This window comes from Falco rusticolus, chromosome 14, assembly GCF_015220075.1.
Source record: "Falco rusticolus isolate bFalRus1 chromosome 14, bFalRus1.pri, whole genome shotgun sequence".
Taxonomy (NCBI): Eukaryota; Metazoa; Chordata; class Aves; order Falconiformes; family Falconidae; genus Falco; species Falco rusticolus.
The window spans coordinates 12925132-12952569 of record NC_051200.1 but is presented as its reverse complement, the minus strand read 5'-3'; the positions used below and the strand labels follow the sequence as shown (position 1 = coordinate 12952569).

General features: G+C 40.4%; 1 protein-coding gene across 4 annotated transcripts; it reads left to right on the top strand.

The window, feature by feature from the left end:
• Nucleotides 1-529: 529 nt before the first annotated feature.
• OGT (O-linked N-acetylglucosamine (GlcNAc) transferase) lies at nucleotides 530-27323 on the top strand. 4 transcript variants are annotated; one of them, XM_037408030.1, is made up of 23 exons: nucleotides 539-790; nucleotides 4477-4657; nucleotides 5750-5993; nucleotides 7443-7511; nucleotides 9133-9277; nucleotides 10498-10614; nucleotides 11508-11587; nucleotides 13228-13423; nucleotides 13658-13798; nucleotides 14009-14109; nucleotides 14311-14464; nucleotides 14563-14664; nucleotides 14933-15112; nucleotides 16353-16511; nucleotides 18122-18211; nucleotides 20201-20326; nucleotides 21077-21247; nucleotides 21364-21480; nucleotides 21558-21725; nucleotides 23750-23902; nucleotides 25117-25369; nucleotides 25557-25680; nucleotides 26263-26584. In XM_037408030.1, the coding sequence occupies exons 5-23, from the start codon at nucleotides 9263-9265 to the stop codon at nucleotides 26435-26437; spliced, it is 2622 nt and encodes an 873-aa protein (XP_037263927.1). In that variant the 5' UTR covers nucleotides 539-790; nucleotides 4477-4657; nucleotides 5750-5993; nucleotides 7443-7511; nucleotides 9133-9262; the 3' UTR covers nucleotides 26438-26584. The 4 variants fall into 4 exon arrangements, with proteins under 4 accessions (XP_037263925.1, XP_037263926.1, XP_037263927.1 ...); XM_037408028.1 differs by lacking the exon at nucleotides 9133-9277 and having other exon boundaries at nucleotides 530-790; nucleotides 26263-27323; XM_037408029.1 differs by lacking the exon at nucleotides 9133-9277 and having other exon boundaries at nucleotides 532-790; nucleotides 4507-4657.
• Nucleotides 27324-27438: the final 115 nt, after the last annotated feature.

The following is a 27438-nucleotide window of genomic DNA, read 5'->3' as shown; positions in this document are numbered from 1 at the left end:
TGTGGAACAATTTTCATTTCACGAAGGGCCGGTTTTCGCTGGGAGCAGGGCACTGGAGGCAGCGGCCGAGGCCTCGCCCTGGGGTGCGTTTGGGAATTGCCGAACTGCTGGGAAAGCTTCGGGCACCGGCTGCCCTGCTTTTAGGTTGATTTCCGTTGTAACGTGCAGCCGGACCCCTGCATGAGGAACCCGGTAATCGGAGGCTGCGGGAAGGCTCGTTAAGTCACAGGGGAGCCCTCGCGCTGTCACCGGGAAAGCACGCGCAGCCGCGGGGCTTCGCCGGGACCGGGCGGGGGGGGATCGGGGCACCGCGGAGGAAGGGGGGGGGGGGGCGGGGGGCGGTTGCGCCCGCGCAGTGCGGCGGCGTTTGTCGCAACGGCTTTACGCGGAAGGATACCGCGCTGACAAAGCTGAGCCCCGCGACCGCTCGTACGCCGCTGCCGCCGGAGGGGCTCGCTGGGCGGAAGGAGACGGGGAAAGTTCCGGTAGAGGTCCCTCCGCCGCGGCACAGCGGATTCGTACGGGCCCGCTGGCTGGCTCCGCCCGGACTACTTGCCAGGGGGAGCTAGTTCCGGCAGCAGCCATTCGGCAGTTTGCTGCCTCCGCCACCGCCATTTCGGGAGCCGCCGCCGCCTCAGCGCGCCGGGACCGCGGGCACCTCGGTCCTGCACCGGCCGCTTCAGCCGAGTGGGCCCCTCCGCACCCGCCGCCCTTCCGCTGCCTCCGCCCGAGCCTCGCCGGCCCCCTCTCGCGATGGCGACCTCCGTGGGGAACGTGGCCGACAGCACAGGTACCGTGGGCTGCCGGGCGCGCCGGGGGCCGGTACCGCCGCAGCCCTGCGGAGCTTGGGCCCTGCCCCCGCCCGGGGCCACGCCGCGGCCTGTGCCCCACGGGGCCGCGCCTGGCCCGCCCCGAGCGCGGCGCTCCCCGCTCGCCGGGCCCGCTCCCGGCGGAACTTTCCAGAAGCGGCGGCGTGGGCGAGGCGGTGGCTTCCGGCGCGGTCCTGCCGCCTTTGTGCTGCTCTCCGCTCGCCCCGGGGCGCCGGCGGGCCCGGGCTCGGGGCTCGGCCCCCGGCGGGTGCTGCCGCTGCGGGCCGCGCTGGGGGGGGCTCCTGCCGCCCTGGTCTCCTGCTGCTAAATTTATCTACAGCAGGTGACTGCGTGTTTGCGGAGGGCGAAGTAGGGTGAAAACTTGACCCAGAGCGCGGCTTAACTGGTCTAGAATCACTAGCTACGCCCAGGGAGCACCGCTGTGCTGGGCAGCGAGATAGCGTGCCCTCGATAAGGAAGGGCCTGCCCTACATCTGGCCTGCACATCTGGAACTTGAGGGACGGGCGACAGAAGAGGAGAAATGTCGCTGTCCCCATAAAGCAGTAAAAAGCAGCATTCTGCTCACTGAAAGGATAAAAGGTCAGCGCGGCTTTATGCCCCAGATTTTTTGAGGTCTTTCTGTAACCAGAGGGAAGGAAGGGTCTGAAAAGCTGAAAAGGTGCCTGGGAAAAGCAGGAAAAAAATAGCATCTATGGAGGAGGATGGGATAGCAGTGCAGAGATAGGGAGGTAAAAAGGAATGGTCGTGGTACAGAAGTGGAAACGGAGAGGCTAAGTGCTGCAATACAGTATTTCATTGCTCCTCAGCTAGATCTGCAGGTCTCGTCAGCGAGGCTGCAGCATCCTTGATCTGTGGAGGTGAAAAGAACCATGTGCATGCTTGGAGAGCATCTTGTGCTCCTTGTCACTGCCGCGTCCCAGATGGTTGTGGCTCCTGTTCGGGCCTAGGTTTTACCCAGATGTAAGGTTGAGCACGAGCATGTAGTGGGTGCTTAGAATGTTAGTTCTGGGGAAAAAAACCGGCCTTGGGTACACTTGTGATAGTTCTGTGCGGGTTTTTATTTTGCTTGCATTCTGTAGAAGTCTCAGGAAGGGTCATTGTCATAGCATGTACTAGGTGTTTCCAAGGTCGTAATCAAAGCACGTAGCACAGGTTAGCCTAGGTACCTAAATTTATGCATGCAAGGCTTGATAAAGAATTTTTCTGTCTGTGACAGTTTGCTGCAGTTATTTTCTTTACCAATGGTTTCAGTAAGCAGACACTGAATTATGCAATCACCGTGTTACGGATTTTATGGGTTGTAGAACTTTTCTTCCAGCCAGCTTTCTATTAAAAGTTTAGCTCATTTTGAACTTTATGACTTAGCTGTCTGGTTCCTATTTTTCAACGAACTTTTCAAGGATCATTGCTAAAATACTTGTTTGGAGGTAGATGACTGCCTGTTTTACACTGAGTGATCAGTCTCCTTCATCTCCTTGGGGGGGGTGGTTTTGTGAAGAGACTTGATAAATGAAAGAAAATGTTAAGTGTTTCACTTATTTTGTTGCTTTTTTTAGCAATTATTATTCTGAGGTATTAAATACAGTATTTCTGCACCACCTTCTTTCTTGCCCTGGGAGTTACAACTTCAGTTTCACTTTTTGCTTAAGTTGGCAAAATGTAACATTTGTGTAATGTTTTTTAGCTTCTTTCCAAGTGGTCGTAAGAATTGTAAGTCTAAACTTTGGGTTCTTTTTTTGGTTTAGCTTTGAAATTTAATAACACTACTGAAATTTTTTTGAAGAAGAAATGGTTCAGTTAGGTCCAGGAGACAGGCTTTTTCTGTCCTGCTTCCCCTTGTATGTGCCATCAGCAGAACTTGAAAATACACCGACTGCTAGAGGGACTAACAACGGCAGAAGGAGGGAGTGAGGAACAGCGTGTTGGTACTCCAGTATCATCATTACTGTCAGCTCCTTGGACTTCCATAAGTGGTGCTGTCGTTCTCACGTTGGGTAACAGTTGTTACCTGCTATTGCTAGCAGGTTTAACTAGGTACTGAAGTCCCACTTTTGCCTTAGCGAGGGTTTGGAAAACTATTAAGCTAGGCTTCTAGGAAGTGGGAATCTAATCTTGATGAAAATACTTGGTTAGTAATTTGTCAAGTATCTGAAAGCAAGTAGCTTTGCTAGTTCCAACTTACTGTGAAACGCTTCAAGTTTTTAGAGCCGACAGAGACAACATACTATCTAGAAAAACAACTTCAGTTAAATTACGTAGTGTTTACAATCTTGTCTTCAACATAGTGCTCAAAAAGCAATTTTGAAAATAATTATTTTAGATAAATCCCAGTTTCATAAAATAAACACTAGATAGTAACTCTGGACCTAATGTCTTTGTGATTATTTTGCTATCTTTAAAGTTCTCACAAAAGAACTATGAGTCTCAGAGGAGTTTTGCAATACTGAAGTGCAAAGATGTGTGTATTTGGATATTGAAGTGCTTCCTTGTATTAGGAAGGATTTTTCTGTTTTGTTTAAATTCAGAATTGTAAAACTCTGTATGTCCAGTTTAGAAGTGTTTCATAAGTGGAATCAAGTGATGGCAGAGTACTAGAAACGCTGGACTTCAGGAGGAAAAATAAGAGATGCTTGCAGTAATTAAGACTTTTAATAGTAATAATCATTGGTATAAAGGCAGAATTTGAAGGTCAGCACTTCTTTCTAGGATGAACGGTTGTGTTTTTTTTCAAGCTACGCTTCTCTATATTTTAATACAGAACTGTGCTTTGGAAGAAATTTACTTCTCACACTTCAGGTTGTCTAAAACAGGTGGTGTTTTATTTAAGTATTTTGTTCTTCACAGTTGGATCTTAAATACAAAAAACATTGTGTCAATCCCATTGCAGCTAAGTATCCAGAAGCAGTAACTCCTTTCCTGTACCCTGTCTGTTAATGGTTCCTTCTGTAGACCATTTGCATAATCATTGAAGTGTGTGTTTGTCTCTTATCAGATGTTGTTCCTAGGCCATTTTTTTTTTCTGTGAAGGAATCCTCATTACAGAGAATGTAGGAGTGTAGAGGACTCAAGGAATGTTACACAGTTTTTGTGGTTTTTTTTTTTTTTTTTTTGTTGGTTGTTTAAGGGACTTTCACTACCGACACAGCAAAACTTTCTTTTGTTCAAGTCCTTTGAGGTCTTTTTCTGCTGTCCTTCATTTCCCTAATAGGTTTTTAGAACTTATTTTTAATACTACAAAACATAAGATTTACAGTTGGGGAGAGTGAGGAGAGTTATTGTTCTGTTGGCAGCACTTCTGCTGTTGTGAGCTGAAGTACAGTATCGTGCCAGGAATCTTTTAAAATATATCTCAGGTTAATGGAAAATGGTTGACTTGCAAATATTCACAGTCATTACCGTCTACATGCTTCCTATTACTAGCTGATGAAGTCATGGACTTGTACAGATGATGTTAGAAATAGTAATAGGTGGGGACACGAAGATCTGAGAGTTCAAACTGCCACGTGCTGTAGTGTTTTATGTAATTTCAAACCTTTTCATCCTTCAGTTGTGTACACTTCTTTTTCATTTTGTTCTGTTTTTTTGTTTTGTTCCCATTATCTAACTTTTTGTTTTCCCCCCTTAAATGTTTTGGTGATTCTCCAGAACCAACGAAACGTATGCTTTCCTTCCAAGGGTTAGCGGAGTTGGCTCATCGTGAGTATCAGGCAGGAGACTTTGAAGCAGCAGAGAGACACTGCATGCAGCTTTGGAGACAAGAGCCTGATAACACTGGTGTGCTTTTATTACTATCGTCCATTCACTTCCAGTGTCGCAGATTGGACAGGTAGGAGACTTGAGGTGTTCTGTCAAGCTTTCTTTATGGTTTGAACTTGTAATAGTACTAAGTATAGCTGACAGAAGTTCTATTCTAGCATTTTGTTTTTATCACTGAACACAAGCACTGACTGACTTCATGGCAGCAGTAAGGACTGGTCAAAAATAATGTTTTTACTTTTTTAATGTTGTTAGAGTAAGAGAAATACAAATTGGAACTGCTTTACAACAAGCAACAGATCTTGCCATTATTCTCGTATTATTTTCATATTGAACACATTAATATCGGAGTGTAAGCCACACTTCTGTGTACTGGAGGTATTTACATGTGTAAACAAAAGCTTTTGGTTATTTATTCCACCTGCATTGTGGGGGGTTTTGGGTTTATGTTGTTGTTGTTTTTTAAGTTACAAAAATGTCGCAAAATGGCATGATCAGTTAACGATTTTTGTCATCTGAAAGTTGTCTTTATATTTTTTCTGCTTGCCTGTTACTGATCTTGCTTTCTGTGCCTCAAGCATTTTGAAATGCACTTTTTCTAGCTGTAAATATGTGTGTGATGGTGAAGGAAGGAAGAACTTTCGGCTGAGATTTATATAAGCTTCTGAATGAAGTTGTAATAACAGTTCAGATATGGAAAAATAAAATGGGGGAGGATACAACAGAATTCTACATCTACATCTGTCAGCTATTTACTGCTTCTTGAAAAGAGTATTGAGTGGAACATTGCAAAGTATACAAGTGTTGAAGGAGGCTTTGCAGGATTTCTGTAGTGCTTTCTCCAATTGAGATGAGCTCAGGTTTGGTGAGGTGACTTGAATGCTACTGATTGCAAATGAGAGTTTTCAGTGGAATCTAAAATAGGAAAAGTGGAGATGATAGTTTAAGCTACGAGAAGCTAAACAAACAGGACAGCTCTGTAAGTCCAGATTTGTTGGCTGTATGTTTGGCTTGAAATAAGCATGAATGTTCATTAAGTAACTAGGAAAATAGGTAAATGCTGAAAGTCAAAGGTGGGCTTTTTTTTGTTTGTTTGTTTTTGTTTGGTTTGGTTTTTGTTTAGGTTTGGGTTTTTTTTGCTAACTTGTCTGATTTTTTCCAGGTCTGCTCACTTCAGCACTTTAGCTATTAAACAGAATCCTCTGTTGGCCGAAGCCTACTCAAATCTAGGCAATGTGTACAAGGAACGTGGACAGCTACAAGAAGCAATTGAACATTATAGACACGCACTGCGCCTCAAACCAGATTTCATTGATGGATATATTAATTTGGCTGCTGCGCTGGTAGCTGCAGGTGATATGGAAGGAGCAGTACAAGCATATGTGTCTGCCCTTCAGTACAACCCTGTAAGTAACACTTAATTTTCTTTCTGCTTTAGTACTGTCCCAGGACACACAAATAGCAGGTTTCAAAGAATGAACAAGTGATAATCCTTCCCTATAACCTGTACACCATAAACTTAATGGTATACTTAATACTTTCTTAAGGATCATTGGAAGACTTCTGTCACAAAAAGTTCCAAGTTCTGTGTTGCAATACAGTAAGGGCTGCTGGTTGTGTACTTGCCTGTGTTGTTGCGATAACAGAAAAGCAAGGAATTGGGGTTTTATTTTGGTCTTTGAGTGTGTTTTTTTCTCCCCCAAAGTCAGAAGTTTGTGAATAACCTCATGTAGTTTTGTGTGCTTTTTAAGGCACACTTATTACGGTGAGAGAATCTCTGCTCACACTTGAATGTGAGATCTTGAAAAATGATCAGGTATTACTTTATCACAAAGTCAGAAATTTCATGGTGACAAAAGTTACCTGGTTTAATTTCCACTGTTGTCTGGTTTACAGAAATGTCATTTTTATGTTTTATAGGCTGAAACTGAGTATCTGTTTATAAGTGACTCCAATAAAATAGGTCCAGTGTTTGGATTTTTGGTTGTAACTGCTTTGAATTGACATTTTTAGTAAACGATCTACCAGACTGCTGTCTTCTGTTCATTTTGCATTGTACTCAAATAATTTTTATAGTACTAAAAAAGATGGTATCTGCTTGCTGTTTGGTTGTATGTTTTGTCAAAAAGCACTTGAAATGCATCGTCTGTCTAGTGTGCATATATCCTTTCTTGTTTGGAAAAGCAAATGCAAACCCAGTCCAACAAGAGCTCGGAATCTTGTTTTTTCTTAGAGGAGTTGAGTTTTGTTTAGGTTAGAACTCCATTTGCTAGTGTTGACAAAAATGTCCCCGTTTTCTGTGATCTCTACTGTTAGATAATGCAGTTGCAGCCTGTGCCGTGGTTACAAGTGAAAGAATAAGTGGCAGGGCTGTTTAAAACGCATGGATTAGTGGGAAAAACAGGGCGAAAACCTGCTTTGGGGATACAGGAAGCAAAACCGCTATATTTAATCTATTAAAAAATCATAATGGCAGTGGTGTAAGTTAAGAATGCAGGTTTGCAGTCATGCTTTAAAAAAAAAAAAGGGGGGGGATCTTCATGTACATATGGCAAAAGAACTTAAGCTGCTTGGAGGCAGAGGCATTTGGTTTCAGTTTTATATTTCTGTATAAAGAGGGATTGTATGAAATGCTACTTTCTGCTTCTTAGAGTTGTATTTTTACAGTACTAAAACCGGGAAGATTATCTGTTGGCTGTAATGTTAGGTCAAGAATAAGTAATTGATACTTGTGATGTATTTATTAAGAATTAAAAATAAGCTGTAGAGGGCTGGGGCGTTCTTTATAAGTTCTCTGTGAAGACCTTTGGGGTGTCTGAAGTCCTGAAGCTGATAGTATGACTTTGATTTTCCAGGACTTGTACTGTGTTCGTAGTGACCTGGGGAACCTGCTCAAAGCCCTGGGTCGCTTGGAAGAAGCCAAGGTAGGTGTTGGGTAGAATACATGTAAACGTCAGTGTTTTGAAAACTTGAACTTTGCACCAAGTCTTCAAATCTGCGTTGATCTACAGACAGTCTGAGAAACTGCTGAAAACTGAAGGCACTGAAACACCCCAGAGTAGTTGCAGGGCAAGATATGGCATGTCCATGTTTAAAAGTTGGTTTAAGTCAAGAAATGGAACATTACCAAGCCTTTCTGCTGAACTAGACTGTCTGATACCATTCTGAAGTATTGGGCAGGGGCTCCATCATGCTCTTATCTGGAAATAAGTAACAGTCCTTCAAATCTGAGGCTTGCCTGCTGGTGCCAAGCAGAGAGCCTGTGGTTAGCTCGAGATCCCTGTACGATGCAGGTGCTATTGAAAATGCTGCTCTTCTAAAGTCCTTTGTGGCTTGTAAGTGGAGAAGAAACTTATCCAAATGTTACCTTGTAATATTGGCTTTTAAAGATTTTTATTCTTTTAACTTTTCCCTTCCCTTGATAGTGGAAGAAAGGCTAGTAAACGATCAATAGCTGCAGTATGCGAAACCCCCGAATATCTTTTCTCATGTCTTCCCTCTCCCCTACCCCAAAATAAAGAAATCAGAAGGACAAAGCTGGTTTGTTTGGGAAATGAACTGATCGAAAGAAAACTTGCTGTAGTGGAAAGGTGGCTTCTAGCAGTCTTGTGTTTCCTAAACTGAGAATTCGAACACCAAGATGAGTTTAAAATTCTTGGCATGTTAAAACTTGGATTGCACAAAGAAATTGTCTTGTTACAAGCCACCTTACGCGTCCGCGCTGCAGGGGTGAGGAGTGTGGAGAAATCGGAAAACACTCTGGACTCCACGTCTGTCACTCCAAGCCCCACGCGCATGCTAAAAAGTGGAGTGTATGAACAGCGTAGCTGTCTGTTTGGCTGCAGCACCATTTGGGGAGGGTTAATGATCTTTATGGGGTAATTGGAGTGCGGGTTCAAAGTTCATTATCTTTTTGACTTCTCTTAACAACTTGGATGTGCGTACCATCCTAGGGCAGCCTAATTGATTTGGTCGGATCCAGGTTGAAAATATTTTGTAGCAGCATTCACAGTTTGAACAGTCTTTGAGACACTTGGTTCTCAGCCCACCAAGCGGACAGCTAACATGAATTGCACTTCACTGCAGCTTTAGTGTGACTGGTATAGGCCAAGACACTGCGCCTGCCTTAGGTTGCTGACTTCTTTGTTTCAGAGCTCTGGAGACACCTAGTTTGAAAGTGTTATTCCGTTTTGTGAGAACTTAATAAATGAGGAAAAACATCTTGAGTAAATTGCAATGTGTTTCTTTGGTTATCAGTCCATTTGAAAGATCAAGCCAGCAGATTCCTTACAGTTTGAACTAAAATTTAATTTCTTTGTAGATATTTCAGAGCCTTTCTTCCAAAAAAAAAAGTCCCTGCTGTATGCAATTACCCTGATTAACCCTCTCCCTTCTGCATGTCTCCCTTGTTACAGACAGATTGTCCTCATTCCCATGTGTTAAGACATATCCAAAAAAATGCAATTGCTTTGTTGAACTCTTACTAATGATCTTGTTTTATTTTCTCTCTTGTTTTTGGTTTTTCACCACTGATATTGTATTTAGAAGGTTTCAGGTGGGTGAAACCTCCTATTCCATGCGTAAGGTGCCTCGCTGAAGGGAGCTCGAGGCCTGGATCTAGGGCAGACACACACCTCCTCCTCCTCTTCCAGCAAGGAACGCACCGAAAAGTCACATGATGAGAAATATGGTAACGGGTTTGTAACTGCCACAGCAAAACCATTTGCCTCCATGCCTGAATCTTCTGTCTTGTGGCTTCAGAAACAGCTTAAAATATTTAATTACAAGCAAGTAATGTAAGAATATTTTATACTAGTAGCCACAAATTCTTTCAAAGAAATAAAGTAAAAGTAAATTAAAATATTTTTAAAGAAATAATTGGAGATAGTTAATAGTAAAAGCTTCTAACTCTTCTGGTTGTTCATTTTTTTCCTTTTTTCTTCTTTGTTTGGATTGCAGCGTTCTGCTCTTCTGATGATGCGCTGTGATCCTGCAGTAGCGCAAAGGCTGCGCAGCGGTAACGCGCATTGCGTGCGATTAAGCCCTCGTGAACGGTTGACTAGATGATTAATCTCTGATTGGGTGACTGCCCAAGCTCCAGGCTGCAGCCTTTTGGATGAAATTGGGTTGTAACACATTTAAGAGTCCAGATATCAAATTTAATATGAGAGTTTGTTATGGGCCTGTCTGGTAGATTAATGATTCTGGTTGGCCGTTCACTGGATCTAGGGGCAATCAATATAGCAAAGCAGTTCGCAGCGATAGCGTGGCGCCGTGCTGTTTAGGATGCGCAGCGATTTCTTGCGCTTGCATTACAGGGACCTAAACCTTCATGCAATCCTGTCATTTGAGGTTTTGAAGCTGCAGATGATTCGATGTATTTGGGGGTGGGGCGGGGGGGAAGGGAAACAAGATACGGATGGGGTATGTCATCTCACTTGACAAGGACAGCTGAAACCGAAGAATGGCTTCATCTTTTTCATTAGTTTTTCTATTTTTTTAAGTAATTTCTGTCTGTTTTAGAATGCTACACAATTTAACAATTACATTTCACAGCAAAGTTGTATTTACACATTAGGGTTTTTTTGTGTACTTAAGGATGGCAGATATTTCCGCTGAACTACTCAAATTATTTTGAAGATTATTTCTGTGGTGACCTGGTGTCTAAAGGCATGTTAATTTGTTACCAGCATAACTGAAAAATGGTGGGCTTGCACTTGGGTTTTGGTTTGCGCTGGCGCAGGATCAACAACAGTTTGCAGCGCATTAGTTTTGGCGCAAGCTAGCCTATACTGCAGGGTCACTTTTGGCTGGTTAGAGAAGGCATACTAACAATTATTTTTTTCTTATTTTTTTTCTTTTTACAAATATTCCCCTTCCCTTGTATCTCTCTTCTTTAACTGTTCCAAGGCCTGTTACTTAAAAGCAATTGAGACTCAACCAAACTTTGCAGTGGCTTGGAGTAATCTTGGCTGTGTTTTCAATGCCCAAGGAGAAATTTGGCTTGCAATTCATCACTTTGAAAAGGTAACTATCTAAGCCAGTCAGCTTCACTGCTAGATTTTAACGTACGTGCAGTTGTCTGCTTGTAGATTAAATGTTTTGATCAGCAGAGAACAGAGTTCTTTGGATCCTTTTAGTTAACATCCTATGTTAATAGTTGTTCAGGTTTTTTTTTTACTTCCTGATGTTTCGGACTGCCTGTGTGCCACTACAGAGATATGTTTACAGTTGCCCTAAAGACTTCACACACATGTAAAAGAAAATTCATTAAGTGGTTTTACAATCCTTTTCTGGAATAAACTTTTTAAAAATCTAATTTGATGGGAATGATGTTTTGTATGTTTCATGTGTTAGAGGGAGAAACTACTTTGTGCTTAAAATCTTTTTTTCATTGTGATTTTGTTGCAGGTATTACAGTCCTATGGGTAACTGAGGAGAACAATTTTAAGTGACACACTAGTTCCTCTTCTTCAGGATTATTTTTTACCACTATTGTTTCAGAATTCTTAGATTGGTGTCATTAACTAGTTCTCCGATACCTTCCCCCACACCCCCCCCACCCCCAAATTAAAGGCATCGTGGCGTGGGTAGGTAGGAGTGTTAAGTATAATCAGCCTAATGTGAAATAAATGTTTTAATGCTTTATTCTGCAGTAGTTGCAACTGACTAGATAAGCAAATGAATACGTTTGAAGGTACTGTATGGTTTTGTTTCTACAGATAAATAACTTGGATGCTCTGTGATTGATTTCTATAGCTTAAGTTTTCTTTTTTACTAGGTTATGGGTAAAGTCTTAGATGCTTACAGATTGGGGTTATCAAATTTAAAAAACCCCAAGCAAACAGAAAACCAGCTAGGTTTCATAGAATGTTCTCCTGTTAATGCTCAAAACTGTTAATATTCAAAAATATTTTCAGGCTGTAACACTTGACCCAAATTTTTTGGATGCTTACATCAATCTGGGAAATGTCCTGAAGGAGGCAAGAATATTTGACAGGTAAGCAGATAAGTACTATTGCTCTGTTAGTGGCCTGTCAGATCTATCAAGATAGAAATTATGTATCCTGATGTAAAGTATCTTTGGACTGTATAGTGAAGATTTGTGCTGTAAGCTAAGCAGGCAGATCGCTTTGAAATGCATACAGAGCGAGTTACTTGAATTCTAAAAAAAATTAAGGTCCTGTGGAATGTATTGCTTTTTGTCACTTTCCTGTACTTAATAAAAATGTTAAAAATGAGTGTTTCTGTATTTATTACGTGTTGGCATCATGTTACTGTTTTGGATTGCAGTACTGTTGCTGTCGTCTTGAACTAACTTGTTTCAAGACCTCTGACCTGGTATATCTTACTTTTGTTTCTGTAAGAAAATCCAGGCTGTGTTATTTGTATGCAGTGTCTATATTGTATCTGTTAATTGGATTATAATTTCTGGTAGCTGTGGTTTGTGGCTCCAAATCTAATAAAAGCTTGCAAGGAACAGGTTAGTTATTGTAACTAGTTGCGTTGCACAGTGTAAATCATTCAGTGATCTCTGTTTTAACCACAAATTAATGAGCTAAATAGGAGAATGTTTCCTCAACATTTTGGACTTCACATCAACTTTTTGAGATTCTACTTACTGTGTATACTGTTGTGATTTTTCTAGAAATCAGATTAGAGTTCATACGTACAGTATTTATATAGCACTGTAGGAGCATATAATCAAAGATCTCTCTTTTGGAGAAAGTAAAGTCTGAAGTATAAGTAAAGCTTGATACATGTGTTTGGTTAGCAGAGAGGATGAAGACATGTAGCCTTAAGCTACTGTTCCTATTGTAACAGTTGCTGTGCAGTGTCTCTTCACTGTCCTGTCCAGAGGAATAATGAATCCCCTTACACCTGTTTACACAGGATAAGGCACAACCATTCCTTACCAGGGAGCATAGTGACAGGGCAAGAGGTAGTGGTTTTAAACTGCAAGAAGGTGGGATTTAGATTAGATGTTAGGAAGAAACTATTTACTCTGAGGGTGGTGAGACACTGTAACAGGTTGCCCAAGTGAAGTTGTGGATTCATCCTCCCTGTAAGTGTTGAAAGCCTTTGAGCCAACCTGATGTAGTGGAAGGTATTCCTGCCCGTGGCACAGCAAGAGTGGGGCTGGAAATAGATGATCTTTAAGGTCCCTTTCAACCCAAACCATTTATGAAATGAATAATAAACTGGGGTCAGGGGGGTGGGGCTGGGTGGGAATGGAGCCAAAGTCTCATTCTTATTTTAGTAATGAAGAGTGTTTAACAGAAGTAGGCAAAGGCTTTACTTTTTTTCCAGAAGACTTAACTTGTGATTACTGTACAGCATCGGGTGGGAGGAAAACATTCCTATTTGACAACCTAATTGTTCTAGTCTGCTACTCATTACAGCATTCAGCATAGTTTTAAAATAACATGTATAATTAATTCATCCCTTGATTGGGGTTCTAATTCAGGCAATGCTCTTCCGCATTTTCAGTAACGTCTTACAGGACAAATTTGTGTATAATGTATTAATAATACATATCCCTTGAAGTTTGGGGGGTTTTAATATGGGTTATTCTTTTGACCAAGGTAAATATAATTACTGCTCCGTGGATGATTGTTTGCCTTCTTTTTCTTGTTACAGAGCTGTAGCAGCTTACCTACGAGCCTTGAGTTTGAGTCCGAATCATGCAGTTGTACATGGCAACCTTGCCTGTGTGTATTATGAGCAAGGACTAATAGACCTAGCGATAGACACCTACAGGAGGGCTATTGAGCTACAGCCCCACTTCCCTGATGCCTATTGTAACTTGGCCAACGCCCTGAAGGAGAAAGGCAGTGTAAGAAGTGCTACTTTTCCTTTGTAAAATTTTTAGAAGTACTGTGAAAGTGTATTTTAGACGCTAGCTGTTACCAGCTCTATTAAGATGGGATGCTGCCCTCTAGTCATAAGGAAGAATTAATTCAGGAAACCCTGCACCTTGAACCTGTTCAAAGTGATTGCGTAATGACTTCTTATAAACAGTGCTGTTAAAATAAATATTACCATATCAACAATATCCCTTTTTTTGAAGGTGGTAGAAGCAGAAGAATGCTACAATACAGCTCTTCGACTTTGTCCCACTCATGCAGATTCTCTCAACAATCTAGCAAACATCAAACGGGAACAGGGGAATATTGAGGAAGCTGTCCGTCTTTATCGGAAGGCTCTTGAGGTACAGTGGAATTTGATGAGGGACAGGTGGGGATGCAAGTTGGGAGTGTGTAATATAACAGAGGATTTTTCCCTCTTAGGTTGTAAGTGGGGGAGTGTCTGCTCAAAGACACAAGTTGTGTAAAAGAAAGAGTAAGAAATGCACAAGTATTTTTTTAATGTGGTCTACTTGGGGCACTTGAGAGATTGATTCTACTTCTTTTTCTTCCAGGTGTTTCCGGAGTTTGCTGCTGCGCATTCAAATTTAGCAAGTGTTCTGCAACAGCAAGGAAAGTTACAGGAAGCTCTGATGCATTACAAAGAGGCTATTAGGTAAATGGATACTATCTGTAATAGTCCCAGCCTTTCATAAAGGACAGTGCCATAGATTGTGACTTGCAGAGAGTGACTTACAGTAGCATATTTTCACTGAAATAATTGCTTTGCAAACCATAAGGTCTGGGTACAGGTATGTCTCCTCAATGGAGGAGGAGCTTTAATTGTTGATGACAATATATTATCTTTATTTCTCAGAATCAGCCCCACATTTGCAGATGCTTATTCTAATATGGGAAATACTTTGAAGGAGATGCAGGACGTTCAGGGAGCTCTACAGTGCTACACCCGTGCCATTCAGATAAACCCAGCTTTTGCTGACGCCCACAGCAACCTGGCCTCTATTCACAAGGTAGCACGTGTGAATGATTCACTCTTAGGGTATGGTGGGACACTGTATTTACTTCTAAGTATATTTTTATCTGCTGACTCATTTCTGTGTCTTTATAGGATTCAGGGAATATACCAGAAGCCATTGCCTCTTACCGCACTGCTCTGAAACTGAAGCCTGATTTCCCAGATGCCTACTGCAACTTGGCCCACTGTTTGCAGGTGAGGAAGATGGGGCTTTGATTGTAATTCTTAAGATTTTTTGTGCGGCAAATGCTAAACGCGATCATCTCAACCAGTCACTAATTTAAATGTGAAGGGTAAACTTAAGCCTTAAATCAGAAGATAAGATTATAAGTCATCAACAGTAATAACCAAAGATTCTTGCTTCTATTTTTGGAAGAAGCATGAGCCTCAACTTGTGAAATATGTGATAAAGATCAAAGGGAGCTGTTGTCCTAATGTTCTTTTTATTTTTTCCTTTTTCTAGATTGTCTGTGACTGGACAGACTATGATGAAAGAATGAAGAAGCTTGTTAGCATTGTAGCTGATCAACTGGAGAAAAACAGACTACCTTCTGTCCACCCACATCATAGCATGCTGTATCCCCTTTCTCACAGTTTTAGGAAGGCTATTGCTGAGAGACATGGAAATCTGTGTTTGGACAAGGTAGGAAGTTTAATACAGGCCAGTTATGATTGAAGTACTGAGTGGTTTTGCTTGATCCCACTGAAAATCTAATACTCAGATAGTTATTAGCCTTTGTAAGGTTTCTGAGAGGTAGGATGTAGTGGTACTCGTCTAGTTTTGCAAAGTACATGCAAGGGTTGTTTTGGAAAAGCAGAGTGAGTAAAATAGTCTTTCCTGACCATAAAACAGATCCAGGCTGCTCTGTGTTCATACTTCTGAAAATCTGGTCCTTTCCATCATTCATAGTGCCTGGATCCTGAACTTGCCTTTAGCGAATCCTGGCTGGAACCTGTGAGCTTTGATAGGCTCTGGGATTTTGAAATGTACTCACTTTAGTGGTGATGGCAGCAATGTGCAAGGGTGGTGCATCACAGTAGGAGGTACTTGAGTATTTGCTGTCAATCTGTTTTGGAATACTTTATGTATAGTAGATTTTCCCAAAAATGTAGCTTCTCTTGCTGTTACTATTTAACTGTGTGCCATTTCCACAAGACCGCACATCACCTCAAGCTGTCAAGACTGCAGTTGCAGTCGGTGGCGAGTTCTGTAACTATAAGTTGATGCAACTTCTTCTTCTTTTCAGCCAGAGAGTCACAGCTGTTGACGCTTGTGAATGTTGAGATGGACTGCTTGAGCAGTTGTAACTGAAAATACACTGTCAGCCAGTGGAAGGGTCTGGTTAACTAATGTAAAGATCTCAGACTTCAGAAGATAACACTTAGCATACAGATTGGCTTGTCTTAATAGCTTAATAATCCTGTCAGTGATAGTGGCTACAAGCTGACGTCTGGGGAAGATGGTCAGCATAAGAACAGAAAGCATACTGTGGTACTTCACAGGAGTAATCTTCGGGTCACAAGTGGCTTGTAGTTTGAGAACTCCCTAGTCATAGTGGTGTGGTGTCAGTATATTTAATAATTAGGGATGGAACAGTTAAACTGGTAGAGAAGTAGAAATGTCAACTTGCAGTAGTGATGTCTGTCTTTATTTGGCTGCATGTGGGTATGTGACAGTACCCACTTGTAACACAGTTTGTGGGCATTACACTTGGCTCCAGTGGATTACGTATAATGCAGTTTTGAAACAATAGATGCCCACAGACCACTTGAATGTGGCATAAGGCTAATTCTACAACTCATGGGTGGGTTTTTTTCCCCTCTGTTGAGCATTTGGGTTTGGTTCTGGAGTTTATAGACAGTTGTGTATATTTTCTTGACAGATTAATGTTCTTCACAAACCACCATATGAGCATCCCAAGGATTTAAAAGCCAGTGAAGGTCGACTTCGTATTGGCTACGTGAGCTCTGATTTTGGAAACCATCCAACCTCACACCTAATGCAGTCAATCCCAGGCATGCATAACCCAGACAAATTTGAGGTAAAAATACAGATGGAATGCTTAAAGCTTTAAATAACAGCTGTTAAGTGGCAATTTCTTTTTCTTGGTGCAGACAGGTAAACTAGGCAAAGGCAAACTTTAGTTTCCAGGTGTTCAGGGCTTTTTCTTAGCAGGTGTTTTTTAATGAGTTGAAGAGTTCTCCAGCCTGAGTCATCCTTCTTTACCAATATGAAGTGTTATTTAGAAGGTAGGCAGATTAGATACCTGTCCTCAGAACTGCTGTAGGTAGGATTGGTGGCCTATGGAAAACTTTTTTTTAAGCTTCAGCTGCTCTTCTTTGAGTAGTTGTGTTTCAGCATCGAGGTACTACTATCAGGTTACTTGTGATTTACAGTTATGCATCTTATTTTTATTCATGCTCCGCTGCTGGTTTTGTTACATGTATTTTTGTCTGGGATACCTGAATCACAAACATGAACTTCAGGTTGGTCTGACTACATCTTTTTCAAAAGGAAATGATACACTACATTTACTCCAGAAGGAGCATATGGAATTTAACAATGCTAAAGACAGTCACGTCTATATTTGGGTGTCATGATAAGGGACTGAGGCTGTAAACAAAACTAATTCCCACTTACTTTGTTTGCTCTTTGACTATTTAAATTGCCTTGGTCTTGAGCTCCTGCTTTCCAAGACATGAGAATTTGCTTGTCCTTGTAAAGGATTGTGTTTCCTTTTTGCAAAAGTGTTTTTTATGAATCTTTTTTTTTGTTGTTTTGGGACTTTTTCCTAACTTTCTTGATTTTTCCTGGTCATGAAGTCTTTGTAGTCTGAAGTCCTTGTGGCAGAGTTGCTTGCTTGAATTGTTATCAGAAGCATGACTATGAATCAGATCGTGAAACATTTACATTGGTGGGCTGAATACATGGGGTGTGGGGGAGAATATACCGTTATCCTTGAGTCAGCTTGAGACAAAGGGCAGTCTTTCCTGTTCTGGATTTATAAAGCTCCACAGAACTTAATTTAAATACTAAATAGAAGTTTATTATTGTTTTACTAAAACCATGCTTTCGTCCTGCAAGAATCTCTCTGTGTATTGGTTCTGTATCTGTATGTGCTAGGTTAGCTTAAGATGCCTGTTTACATAACCTGGCAACTTCGAGTTTCTCAGATACATTTGCAGTTTCTTAATTGGAGAAAACTAGTCACTGTTTAATATAATCTGTTAAAAAGCTTCCCCAAAGCTTAGCTTATCTGTTCAACCTGACTCATAATTATGATTCTCACTAATTACAAGTTCAAAGGTGTCTTCTAAAAGGCATTCTTAGAGAAATTAATGCATATGCAAATAAGTTTGTTCAAATTACCTTGCACAGATGAGAACGTTGTGTGTATGTCTGCAAGATGCAGTACCATACCCTAGCGCCAGAACTAGGTAAAACTGGGACCTGGTGCAGATGTGTCAAATGCCCCTTATTTTTTGCACTTCTTTCTCAGCTGGCAAATGCCACACAAATAGAATATAATTTGTATGAAACTAGATGTAATTTTGCTAATGTAATTTAAAATTGTAATACCGTATGTTTTATAGTGAAGTTATTAGTTGGCAAGTTGTTGCAGATACTCAATTTCGGTGCCTCGTATTCTAGGTATTCTGTTACGCCCTGAGTCCTGATGATGGTACAAACTTCCGTGTAAAAGTGATGGCTGAAGCAAATCATTTTGTTGATTTATCTCAGGTGAGCTTCTTTGATGCATTGACCTTTTAGCAGATGTAAGTGAAGGAAGAGACCAGCCTGTAGTTTTGAGATTTTTAGTTGCAAATGTTTCTTGAATGAGGCTGATGTTAGTCTTGAGAATTTTGGAGTTTGTAGATGTATTAGTGTTACCTTACCTGGGATGCAGTGGTTAGTGTGTGACCTCTGTGTGATTATTAGAAAGTAATGTTAGCAATATTGAATAACTGTTCCATTAGGTCTTAAGATAATATACATGATATTTAGATATGACTAAGTCAAGATGCCACAACTCTAAATATATTTAAGCTTGCTTTACTCCAGTGAGGCAAGATAGAGGCTTGATGATTAATGGGGGGATTTTGCCCCATTATCAAAAGGCTGTTTTGGCAACATATACAGGTGAGTTTGATTTGTTAAGTTCTGTGTGAAAACTGATGTTAATTTCAGTGTACGTAGAAGTCAAAGATTTACACTTTCTCAAGATAACCTGCAAAACCCTAAAGCAACACAGGATAATTAGGGTACATTAATAATGGAACTGGATTGGCACCTGGACAGTCCCAGATTAGGTCATAGGTAAAACTTGCATGCAGTTTTTAAACTCGTCATGTTATTCAGGACCTGCTCTCATAAGTAAAAGTGCTAAATTGGTGTCAGCAGAATTGCTCTCTGAGATAAATTTTGCAAAGTTGATCCTTTAAAATGTTCTTTTAGAATAATGAGCTTCAGTTATGCTTGTGGAAAGCCATCTGTTGTCCCCCCCTGCTTTTGCAGCTGTGGACATTGAGAAAGCCTTGGGTCATAGTAAGAGAGGACAGCATTTTCATGTTTGTTGGTGCACTTAGCAGCTATCTAGGAAGAATTCCTTCCTTTGCCCGGAGTGATACACTTGAGTTTTCTTACTTAAAATTATTGAGGCATCAACTTGTATTTTTAGGTTATAGTGCAGCTCTTAAAAGATTTGTACAGAAGGGTTAAACGGGTAGAAATGGTTTGCTGTGATCTATTGCATTAGCAGTGTAACTCACTGAAAGTTAAACTAAGGTGGGAACTCCAGTTGTTGTCTGTTCATTGATACAACTGCCTGTGTGCATCTGTTTGCCTTGCTATGAAGTGTGAAGTAGCTTTCCCTTTTTACAAAAAGGAAGTACTTTTATGGTGCATATTAATTGCAGGGTGAGTCAGCATTAGTGGTAGAGTAGCTAATTGGCTTACTCTTGATCTTCAGCTTGAAGTAATTTCTCTGTATTGCCTTAGTTTGGGAATCTTGCCCTACATAAGGCTAATTAATGATCAGAGCTTACAGAAGTGGTGGTGGGGCTGTGGTGGTTTATATAGCCTCAGTTTCTAGCTTCTGAGTTTTTTTCTACTGCTGAACTAGAGACATCTATCAAGTATTTTCTTTTATCTGCTTGTAGGTGACTATAATTCTTGGAGGAATTTAAAACTGTTGAAAATTATTTACCTTTCAGTATTAGACAGGAAGAAACATGTTGTAATTTCCAAGGCTTTGCTGTTCTTCTTGAAGGTCATTGGTAATACCTTGTGTGAAGTTCTGCTCTTTGTTTTTGATTTAGCCAAGGACTGAAGCAGTTTCAGTATTGCTCAGAGTTCTTTCTGTGGTTCACATGATATTTTTCTGCATGACTTGCTGAGCTTGGCAATGCTAGGCATCACTCCTGATGTGAATGTGCAGAGGCAATCTTCAAGTACCTGCCACAGTTACAGTTTCTGTCAGCAACTGCTTCAACTGTGTCTAGCAAACTTATGTTTTTCTTGGCTTCAGCAGGGTTTTTTTGACCGAGTTGAGGACTTGCACCTCTATAAAACCAGAAGTAATGGGATTTAAGTCTCACTTAAATTATGCAGTTGACATTTATCTATTGGTACACTGATGACTAACCACATTTATTACTGAAAGACTGAGAAAAAAACCTTTTTTTTATTTAAAGAAAATAAATTTTATATATGTATTTCTTTATTCTTCAGATACCATGTAATGGAAAAGCAGCAGACCGCATCCATCAGGATGGGATACACATTCTCATTAATATGAATGGTTACACCAAAGGAGCCCGCAATGAATTATTTGCCCTGAGACCAGCACCTATTCAGGTAACTAGAGAGCTCTGTACCTCAAAAAAACCACTTGTGAGTAGGAAGTTTCTCTTTTTCTTCTGGCAGAGTGGAAAAAAATTCTGAAGGTTCATGTTGATCAGTAAGTGAGAGAGACTTTATAGGGCTTAGCATATGTGAGGCAAATAGGATCATTCTGTTGAAACTGAGGAGTCTGAGTTGTTTTATATGCTTTATGGTCAGTTGACTGTCCTGAATGAGAACTTAATTCTGTGAGGTTCCTGTACACCACTGGCTTTCTTGCATTAGTGAGGACAAAAAAAAAGGGTATTTGAAGCAGTTGTGGAAGTTAGTTGTGGTGTTTTAATATCAAGTTTTAGTGAAATTCAAGTTACAATAAGTCAGAGTCAATTTTTTGATTAAGGATTTTCTAAAATGCCTGTGGAAAGAGAATGGGAGAAGCCTGAACTGGAGTTACTCTAGGCTACAAAAGTTTGTCTCAAGCTAAGTAAGAGAAGCTGTTATCACTGATGGTTGGTATTCTGGCCGTAGCTGCACATAGCTGGATACTTTGGCCTTTTGCTTGAGGGATCTATTTTAGAACATCCTTGAACTGTTCACTGTCTCGATAGTGAAAAGTTTGGGTTGGTGGTTGCTGTTCAGTTGATAAAGCACAAAGAAGGAACTTGAATCTGTAGGTGAAAAATATAACTTGAAATGTATTGATTTTTATCTTCATTTAGTTTTGCAATGCAGCTGGGACTGGACCCTTGCTTTCTTGTTTTTTAGGCAATGTGGCTAGGGTATCCTGGCACCAGTGGGGCGTTGTTCATGGATTATATCATCACAGATAAAGAAACTTCGCCAGTTGAGGTGGCTGAGCAGTATTCGGAGAAATTAGCTTACATGCCAAACACTTTCTTTATTGGAGACCATGCCAACATGTTCCCTCATCTGAAGGTATGTTGGAAAATAGACCAAGAAAAGCAGGTGTTTTCCATAGCTGTCTTCATAAAATGGTGCTTGGTAAAGAACCTTTACATTTTAAAAAAATTCTTTTTTTTTTTTTTAAACAGAAAAAAGCAGTTATTGATTTCAAGTCCAATGGTCATATTTATGATAATAGGATTGTGTTGAATGGCATTGACTTGAAGGCTTTCCTTGACAGCCTCCCCGATGTCAAGATTGTTAAGGTGAGAGCTACTTCTTTGTTTTCAGTTCTAGGGACTGAAGCTGGTACTTTCTCTGATGCTTATGTGATTTATCTTAGATGAAGTGTCCTGACAGTTGTGACAATGCAGACGGCAATGCTGCCCTCAGTATGCCAGTCATTCCTATGAACACAATTGCAGAAGCTGTGATTGAGATGATTAATCGTGGGCAAATTCAGATAACTATTAATGGATTCAACATCAGTAATGGATTAGCAACTACTCAGGTGAGGCACTTCAAGATACTGTTCTCTTGGGTCTTACATTGTATCTGTATGTTTTAACATAACAAGGAAGAAAAACCTCCAAGCAAATGTCTGTCTTCTGTCACGATGGTTTAGTCAGTCTCATACTGAAGTTAACTTGCAAATGTGTTGGAAGCTGCAGATGTACTGGAAGATGATCTTTCCTCCCAAAGATAGACGGGTTATATCACAAGGCTGTCTGAAGTCCGAAGAAATTTAATCTTGTTACATAAAGAAGACACTTGGTTGTTCAGAATTTAAAGGCAAGATTTGTTCATTGCCTGCAGCCTGCAGCATTTGTGAGCTGTTTAGTCAGTTTCAGTTGTGTTATTCCTTTAGAAAAAAATGGCTGGGTAATACAGGCAAAGTTATTCCACTGTATCAGCACGTATTATCTCCTTACACCTTCCTTAATGATGCACTATACTGTCACCTCTCAGTGCTTAACAGTTAATTGGATTTTAGTGATCGTGACAGTTACTGGTTTTGTTTATTACTTCTTCCTTTGCAGAATTGTTCTTTTTAAAAATACTATATTTTGACATTGGCATAACTTTTTTGACTTATGAATTTTACTCAGTTTACAGTCCTTCAGGAGAGTTTTTCATCATTTTCTTAGACCTTTTATTATCACTACTCTATTCATAATTCTCATGCCTTGGTTTCTTTTTATGAATTCTTTTGTTCATAACAGAGACTTTCATTTAAGGTAATAGGTCATGTGTTAGTTTGGTCAGTAAGCTTATTAGCATTTTTTTCTGAAGTTATTGTCCCCTGAGAATAATAGAGAATTCTTGTCTTGGCACTCTGCCACCAAGATGTAACAATCCAAGCTCTGTTGGTACACTTCTAAAACAGGATTTCTATCTTTTGATCACACTAATATAATCCTTCTTTGTGCTTGTTTTAATTTGATACCAGCTACTTCTGGGCATAGGTTGATGAGAAATGTGCAGTGTGGGTTTGAGGTCTGCTCAGTGACCTGGATAAGTAGCATTTTACCAACTTCTGTTGAACTAGATTATCTCATACATCTTCTAATGGAGTCAGTGACAGTGAGGTATTGTCATTCATGTCAGGTTTGTCAACGGTATACTTTGGCTGGCCACACTGCCACTGAGCTAAATTTTAAATATGTATGTATGTAAAATACACATATAAAGAAAAAGGCTCTTAAGTTTTGCCCTGTCTGTATTGACGTTTTTATCTGTCTTTGATCCAATGATTGCCTGTTATTATTTAAAAAAAAAAATTAAAAATCATACTTACATTTTACTAATCTTCAAGACTCTTGCATGATATTCTGATTATCCCAACTTTGTCCTCTGCTGTCTTTTATTAGCATGTTCCTATTCTTTGTGAAGGCTGTAAGATCTGTTCATTTTTTAAAGTCTATTAATAACACTTCTAGTTTTAACTTTCAGCGTTTCCCATTATTTCATTGTCAGCTGGTTCCTTTACAGTTTATCAGTTACATGTTAGTCTGTATCTTTAGTCCTGACTATCTGTTCTGTGCCTGTTGTCTTTTATCTTAAAAAAAAAAAAAAAAAAACACAAAAAAACCAACAGTGAAAAAACAAAACATACAAACCAGAAAACAGACCACAAGAAACGGCTTTGCCTTCTAAAGACTTCTGTTATTCTTCTTGAAGTCATAATTTCATTTTTGGGTGCAAGGAAATGCAGTGACTGTAAGGAGGGGAGCAGTCCAAGTGTAATGCTTCTTTATATGATTCATTATTCCAATTATTCCAGTTACTTGGATTTTCAGGGGGATACAGAAAGGGCATGAAAATGCCCAGTGTTCACAAGCATGGATGCATACCAATTAAATTCTTGTTATGAGTTAAGTAAACAATTTTGTTTCGTATAATAAAACCAAGGATGTGCTTACATTAACTTGTGATGCTAACAGATGTTGCAGTGTGTCTCATTACAGTCCCACAGGGTGTAGTCTTGTTTGCTGCAATTTCAGTGTTCCAATAGCTTTTTTTTTTTCTCTTTAGATTAACAACAAAGCAGCAACTGGTGAGGAAGTTCCACGGACTATAATTGTTACTACTCGTTCTCAGTATGGCTTACCAGAGGATGCTGTTGTATACTGTAATTTTAATCAGCTGTATAAGATTGATCCTTCCACTTTACAGATGTGGGCCAATGTGAGTACCTGTATGTAATACAAAATCTAAGGTCAGACTTGTGGAACATACCTATTCTGTTCGAGTTAGTAGAAACTTCGTGCAGGTTAAAATTGTTACTGTTCTATGGAAAACATTGACCCTGAGCTATTTGAATCCTTATGATGCTGTCATGGTTTAACCCCCAGCCAGAAACTAAGTACCATACAGCTGCTCACTCACTCTTCCTGCGCCCCTGAGAGATGGGGAGGAGAATGGGAAAGGAGTGTAAAGCTTGAGGGTTAAGATAAGAACAATTTAATAATTAAAATAAAATAGGAGGGAAACCCCCAAAACAGTAATGGTAATAACAACTATAGTAATGATTATAATGAAAATGAAGGAGAAGGGGAGAGGAATAAAATCCAAAGGGAATGGAGCAAGATACAAGTGATGCACAATACAGTTGCTCACCACCCAGCTGAGCAGCAATCAGCAGGCCCCAGCCAACCTCCCCCAGTGATACACAAGGTCCTTTTGGCTAGTTTTGGGTCAGCTGTCCTGGCTGTGTCCCCTCAACAACTAAAACCATCAGTGTGCTGTCAACATTGTTCTCACACCATGTCCGAAGCACAGCATTGCACCAGCTACTAAGAAGAAAATGCTATCCTAGCTAAAATCAGGACAGATGTTCATGTTGCAGGACTTGGTGTTAATGGAGTATAGAATTTTTTAACTGACTTCAAATCACATCTCTGCTTCTAGCCAGTGAAAAATTGTCTGCCACAGCTTAAGTATGCTGGAACTCCATTGTGAAATAACTTTGGGCTTCCCTAGTCTGCACAATTAAGTTAACTGACCTTGGCTGGTGGTAAATTGATAGATCTGACCACTGAGCGTCTGTATCAAGGTCCAATTTATAGTGTGGTGCAGAGTTACCTCAGGTAATTTTTTTATATTCTATAGTATGGGCCTGTAAATAAATGAGATCATAAATTTTAAGATTTACTCTCTTAAGTAGCGTTCTGTGAACTGTTGCTCAGAGTTGCTGTCTCTTTCAGCAGAATTAGAAATGCAATCTGAATTATTTCACTTGAAATGATTATCTGGTTTTTTTCTTGCTCTGTATCTCAGAAGATTAAAATGAAGTATTGAATGCGCCTTTTGCTACATCTTGGTATATGGTAATTTCTTGTTTGGAAAAGGAGATGTTTCTGACTGAACTTTCTGTATTTGCTTCCTTATTTTCGTTACAGATCCTGAAAAGAGTTCCGAACAGTGTGCTGTGGCTGCTACGTTTCCCAGCTGTAGGAGAGCCCAATATTCAGCAATATGCACAAAACTTGGGTCTTTCCCAAAACCGAATAATCTTCTCTCCTGTTGCCCCCAAAGAAGAGCATGTGAGGAGAGGGCAACTGGCTGATGTTTGTCTAGACACTCCGCTTTGCAATGGGCACACAACTGGGATGGATGTGCTCTGGGCTGGGACTCCTATGGTCACCATGCCAGGTAATGCAGTGGGGAACCTACACAGAACAGATGGATTTGGAGTATTATTAGGTTTTTAATAATGAAGAGCAAACCCAATAAACTTTGTTGCCTCATATAGAGGCAAAAGGAAAGTAACTCATGCTCTGCTGATGTTACTTGATAAGGTTACTCTTGTTATCAAATTTTTATGTTTTTTTTTTTACAGGCGAGACTCTTGCATCACGAGTTGCTGCCTCCCAGCTCACTTGCCTGGGTTGTCTTGAGCTCATTGCAAAAAGTAGACAGGAATACGAAGATATTGCTGTGAAACTGGGAACTGATCTGGAATAGTAAGCAAACTTGTACTGTCTGATGTGGTAACATCAAGAATGTAAAGTGCTTGTAGTTGGGCACAGTGCTGAGATTTATCAGTAGTTTTAATCCTGCAGATTACATATTTAATATTTAAAATAGCTAGGCAATCCTCATCTAGAGGTTTCTTGTCTTGCAGTTAAGCCAGCTTCTGCTTTTACAGTAAATTGCTCATTTAGAACAATTGCAGGCTCTTACCTGGTAAAAAGTGCAATATATTTCACCTTTTTGTTCTTTTTAAATTGAAGATTAAGCCGTTTGTCACTTATTACAAATCAAAAATTGTACTGTAAAAAAAAAAGTTACATTACAAATAATGCAACAAGTTAATGCGTTACTGTGGCAGCTCTCTGAGTTATGTGGTAGTCTGTATCTGAAATTATGAGGGAATGGAACAGCAGTATAAATTTGGTGGAAGTCGGGGAGCAGATATTTTTGAAACCGTTGTACTGGCAGTTCTGGGTTAGCTGAAAATAGTAGATTTCAAAAGCAAGCAGTACTGTGAAGTGTTTGGAATCTCTTGCGACTGCTTTAACTGTTGGGTTTGGTTTTTTTTATAGCCTGAAAAAAATACGTGGCAAAGTCTGGAAGCAGAGAATATCCAGTCCTTTGTTCAACACGAAACAGTATACAATGGACCTGGAGCGGCTTTATCTTCAGATGTGGGATCACTATGCTGCTGGCAACAAACCAGACCACATGATTAAGCCAGTGGAGACCACTGAGTCTGCATGAAGAGAGACTGACTGTGTGCCCACCTAGAACTCTCCAGGATCTGAGCCTCTCAAACACTTCTGCAGATGATGAGCTAAAAACTGTGCATTTCTACTTAATCTGCCTGGTACTCTGTGGCTGAAGTAATACATGATGGTGATTAAAGCACAGCCAGACTTATTTCTTGCATGATAGGGAAAGACTCAGTAGAGCCTGGGATCCTTTTATTCCATGAGGAATTTGAATGGGATTGAGCCGTGTACATGTGAGCCTGTATGAGTGACTTAGTGGTTGCTGGGGGAAGTTTGAACTGCCCAACCAATTATGATTTCATGGATCGATTGAATCTTCCTGTGAATCTCCTTTTACGTGGATTGGGAATTGGAGCATTTTAACATTTGATTTGGGGTACTCCTGTTGGTATATATGTGTGGTTCTCCCATGACAAGATTTCCAGCTAGCGAGTGTTGCTCCCTGCATTAATTTCTAAACTGTGTGGACTGAAAGGGCATATTTGCTGGTGTAGTCTTTTTTTATAGGTTTTATAAACCACTCAAGCCTATATCAGCCTTTTAATGTTTGACCTCTGTTTTGGAGCTCTCTGTAATGTGTTGGTTTAGGTAAGGATTTGGGGTTTTTTTTTTTTGTTTTTAAGCTTCTCCAATAACTCAGCTAATTTGGCTTCACGACGGCAGCTCCTATTCTGATCAAGATTTGGTTTTTCCAACAGAAATTAATCCTCCCTTCCCCACAAGTGTTTTGAAGGTAAACACAAACTGGTGCCAAATAACCGATGATTTCAGGAACGATTGTGAATTATGTATAGAGGCGCAGCAGTCCTAGGTACTGTAGCAAAGACTTGGAAGAAAAAAAAAAAATAAAGCTTTGGTTTGCCAGTTTGATTTGACCGGCGTTTCGTGTTTTCTGCTGGCGGGGAAGTGGTCTGAGTTGCTAGCGACCGGGGGGAGGGCTACGGGCGCGGCTGGCCGCGGCCGCTGTGCGCATGCGCGGGAGACGCGGCG

Coding starts and splice junctions, on each gene's coding strand:
- OGT (XM_037408028.1), top strand. CDS start 754: ATGGCGACCTCCGTGGGGAACGTGGCCGACAGCACAG. Junction 10,615..11,507: donor CAATTCATCACTTTGAAAAG/GTAACTATCTAA, acceptor AAATATTTTCAG/GCTGTAACACTTGACCCAAA. Junction 16,512..18,121: donor ATAACCCAGACAAATTTGAG/GTAAAAATACAG, acceptor CTCGTATTCTAG/GTATTCTGTTACGCCCTGAG.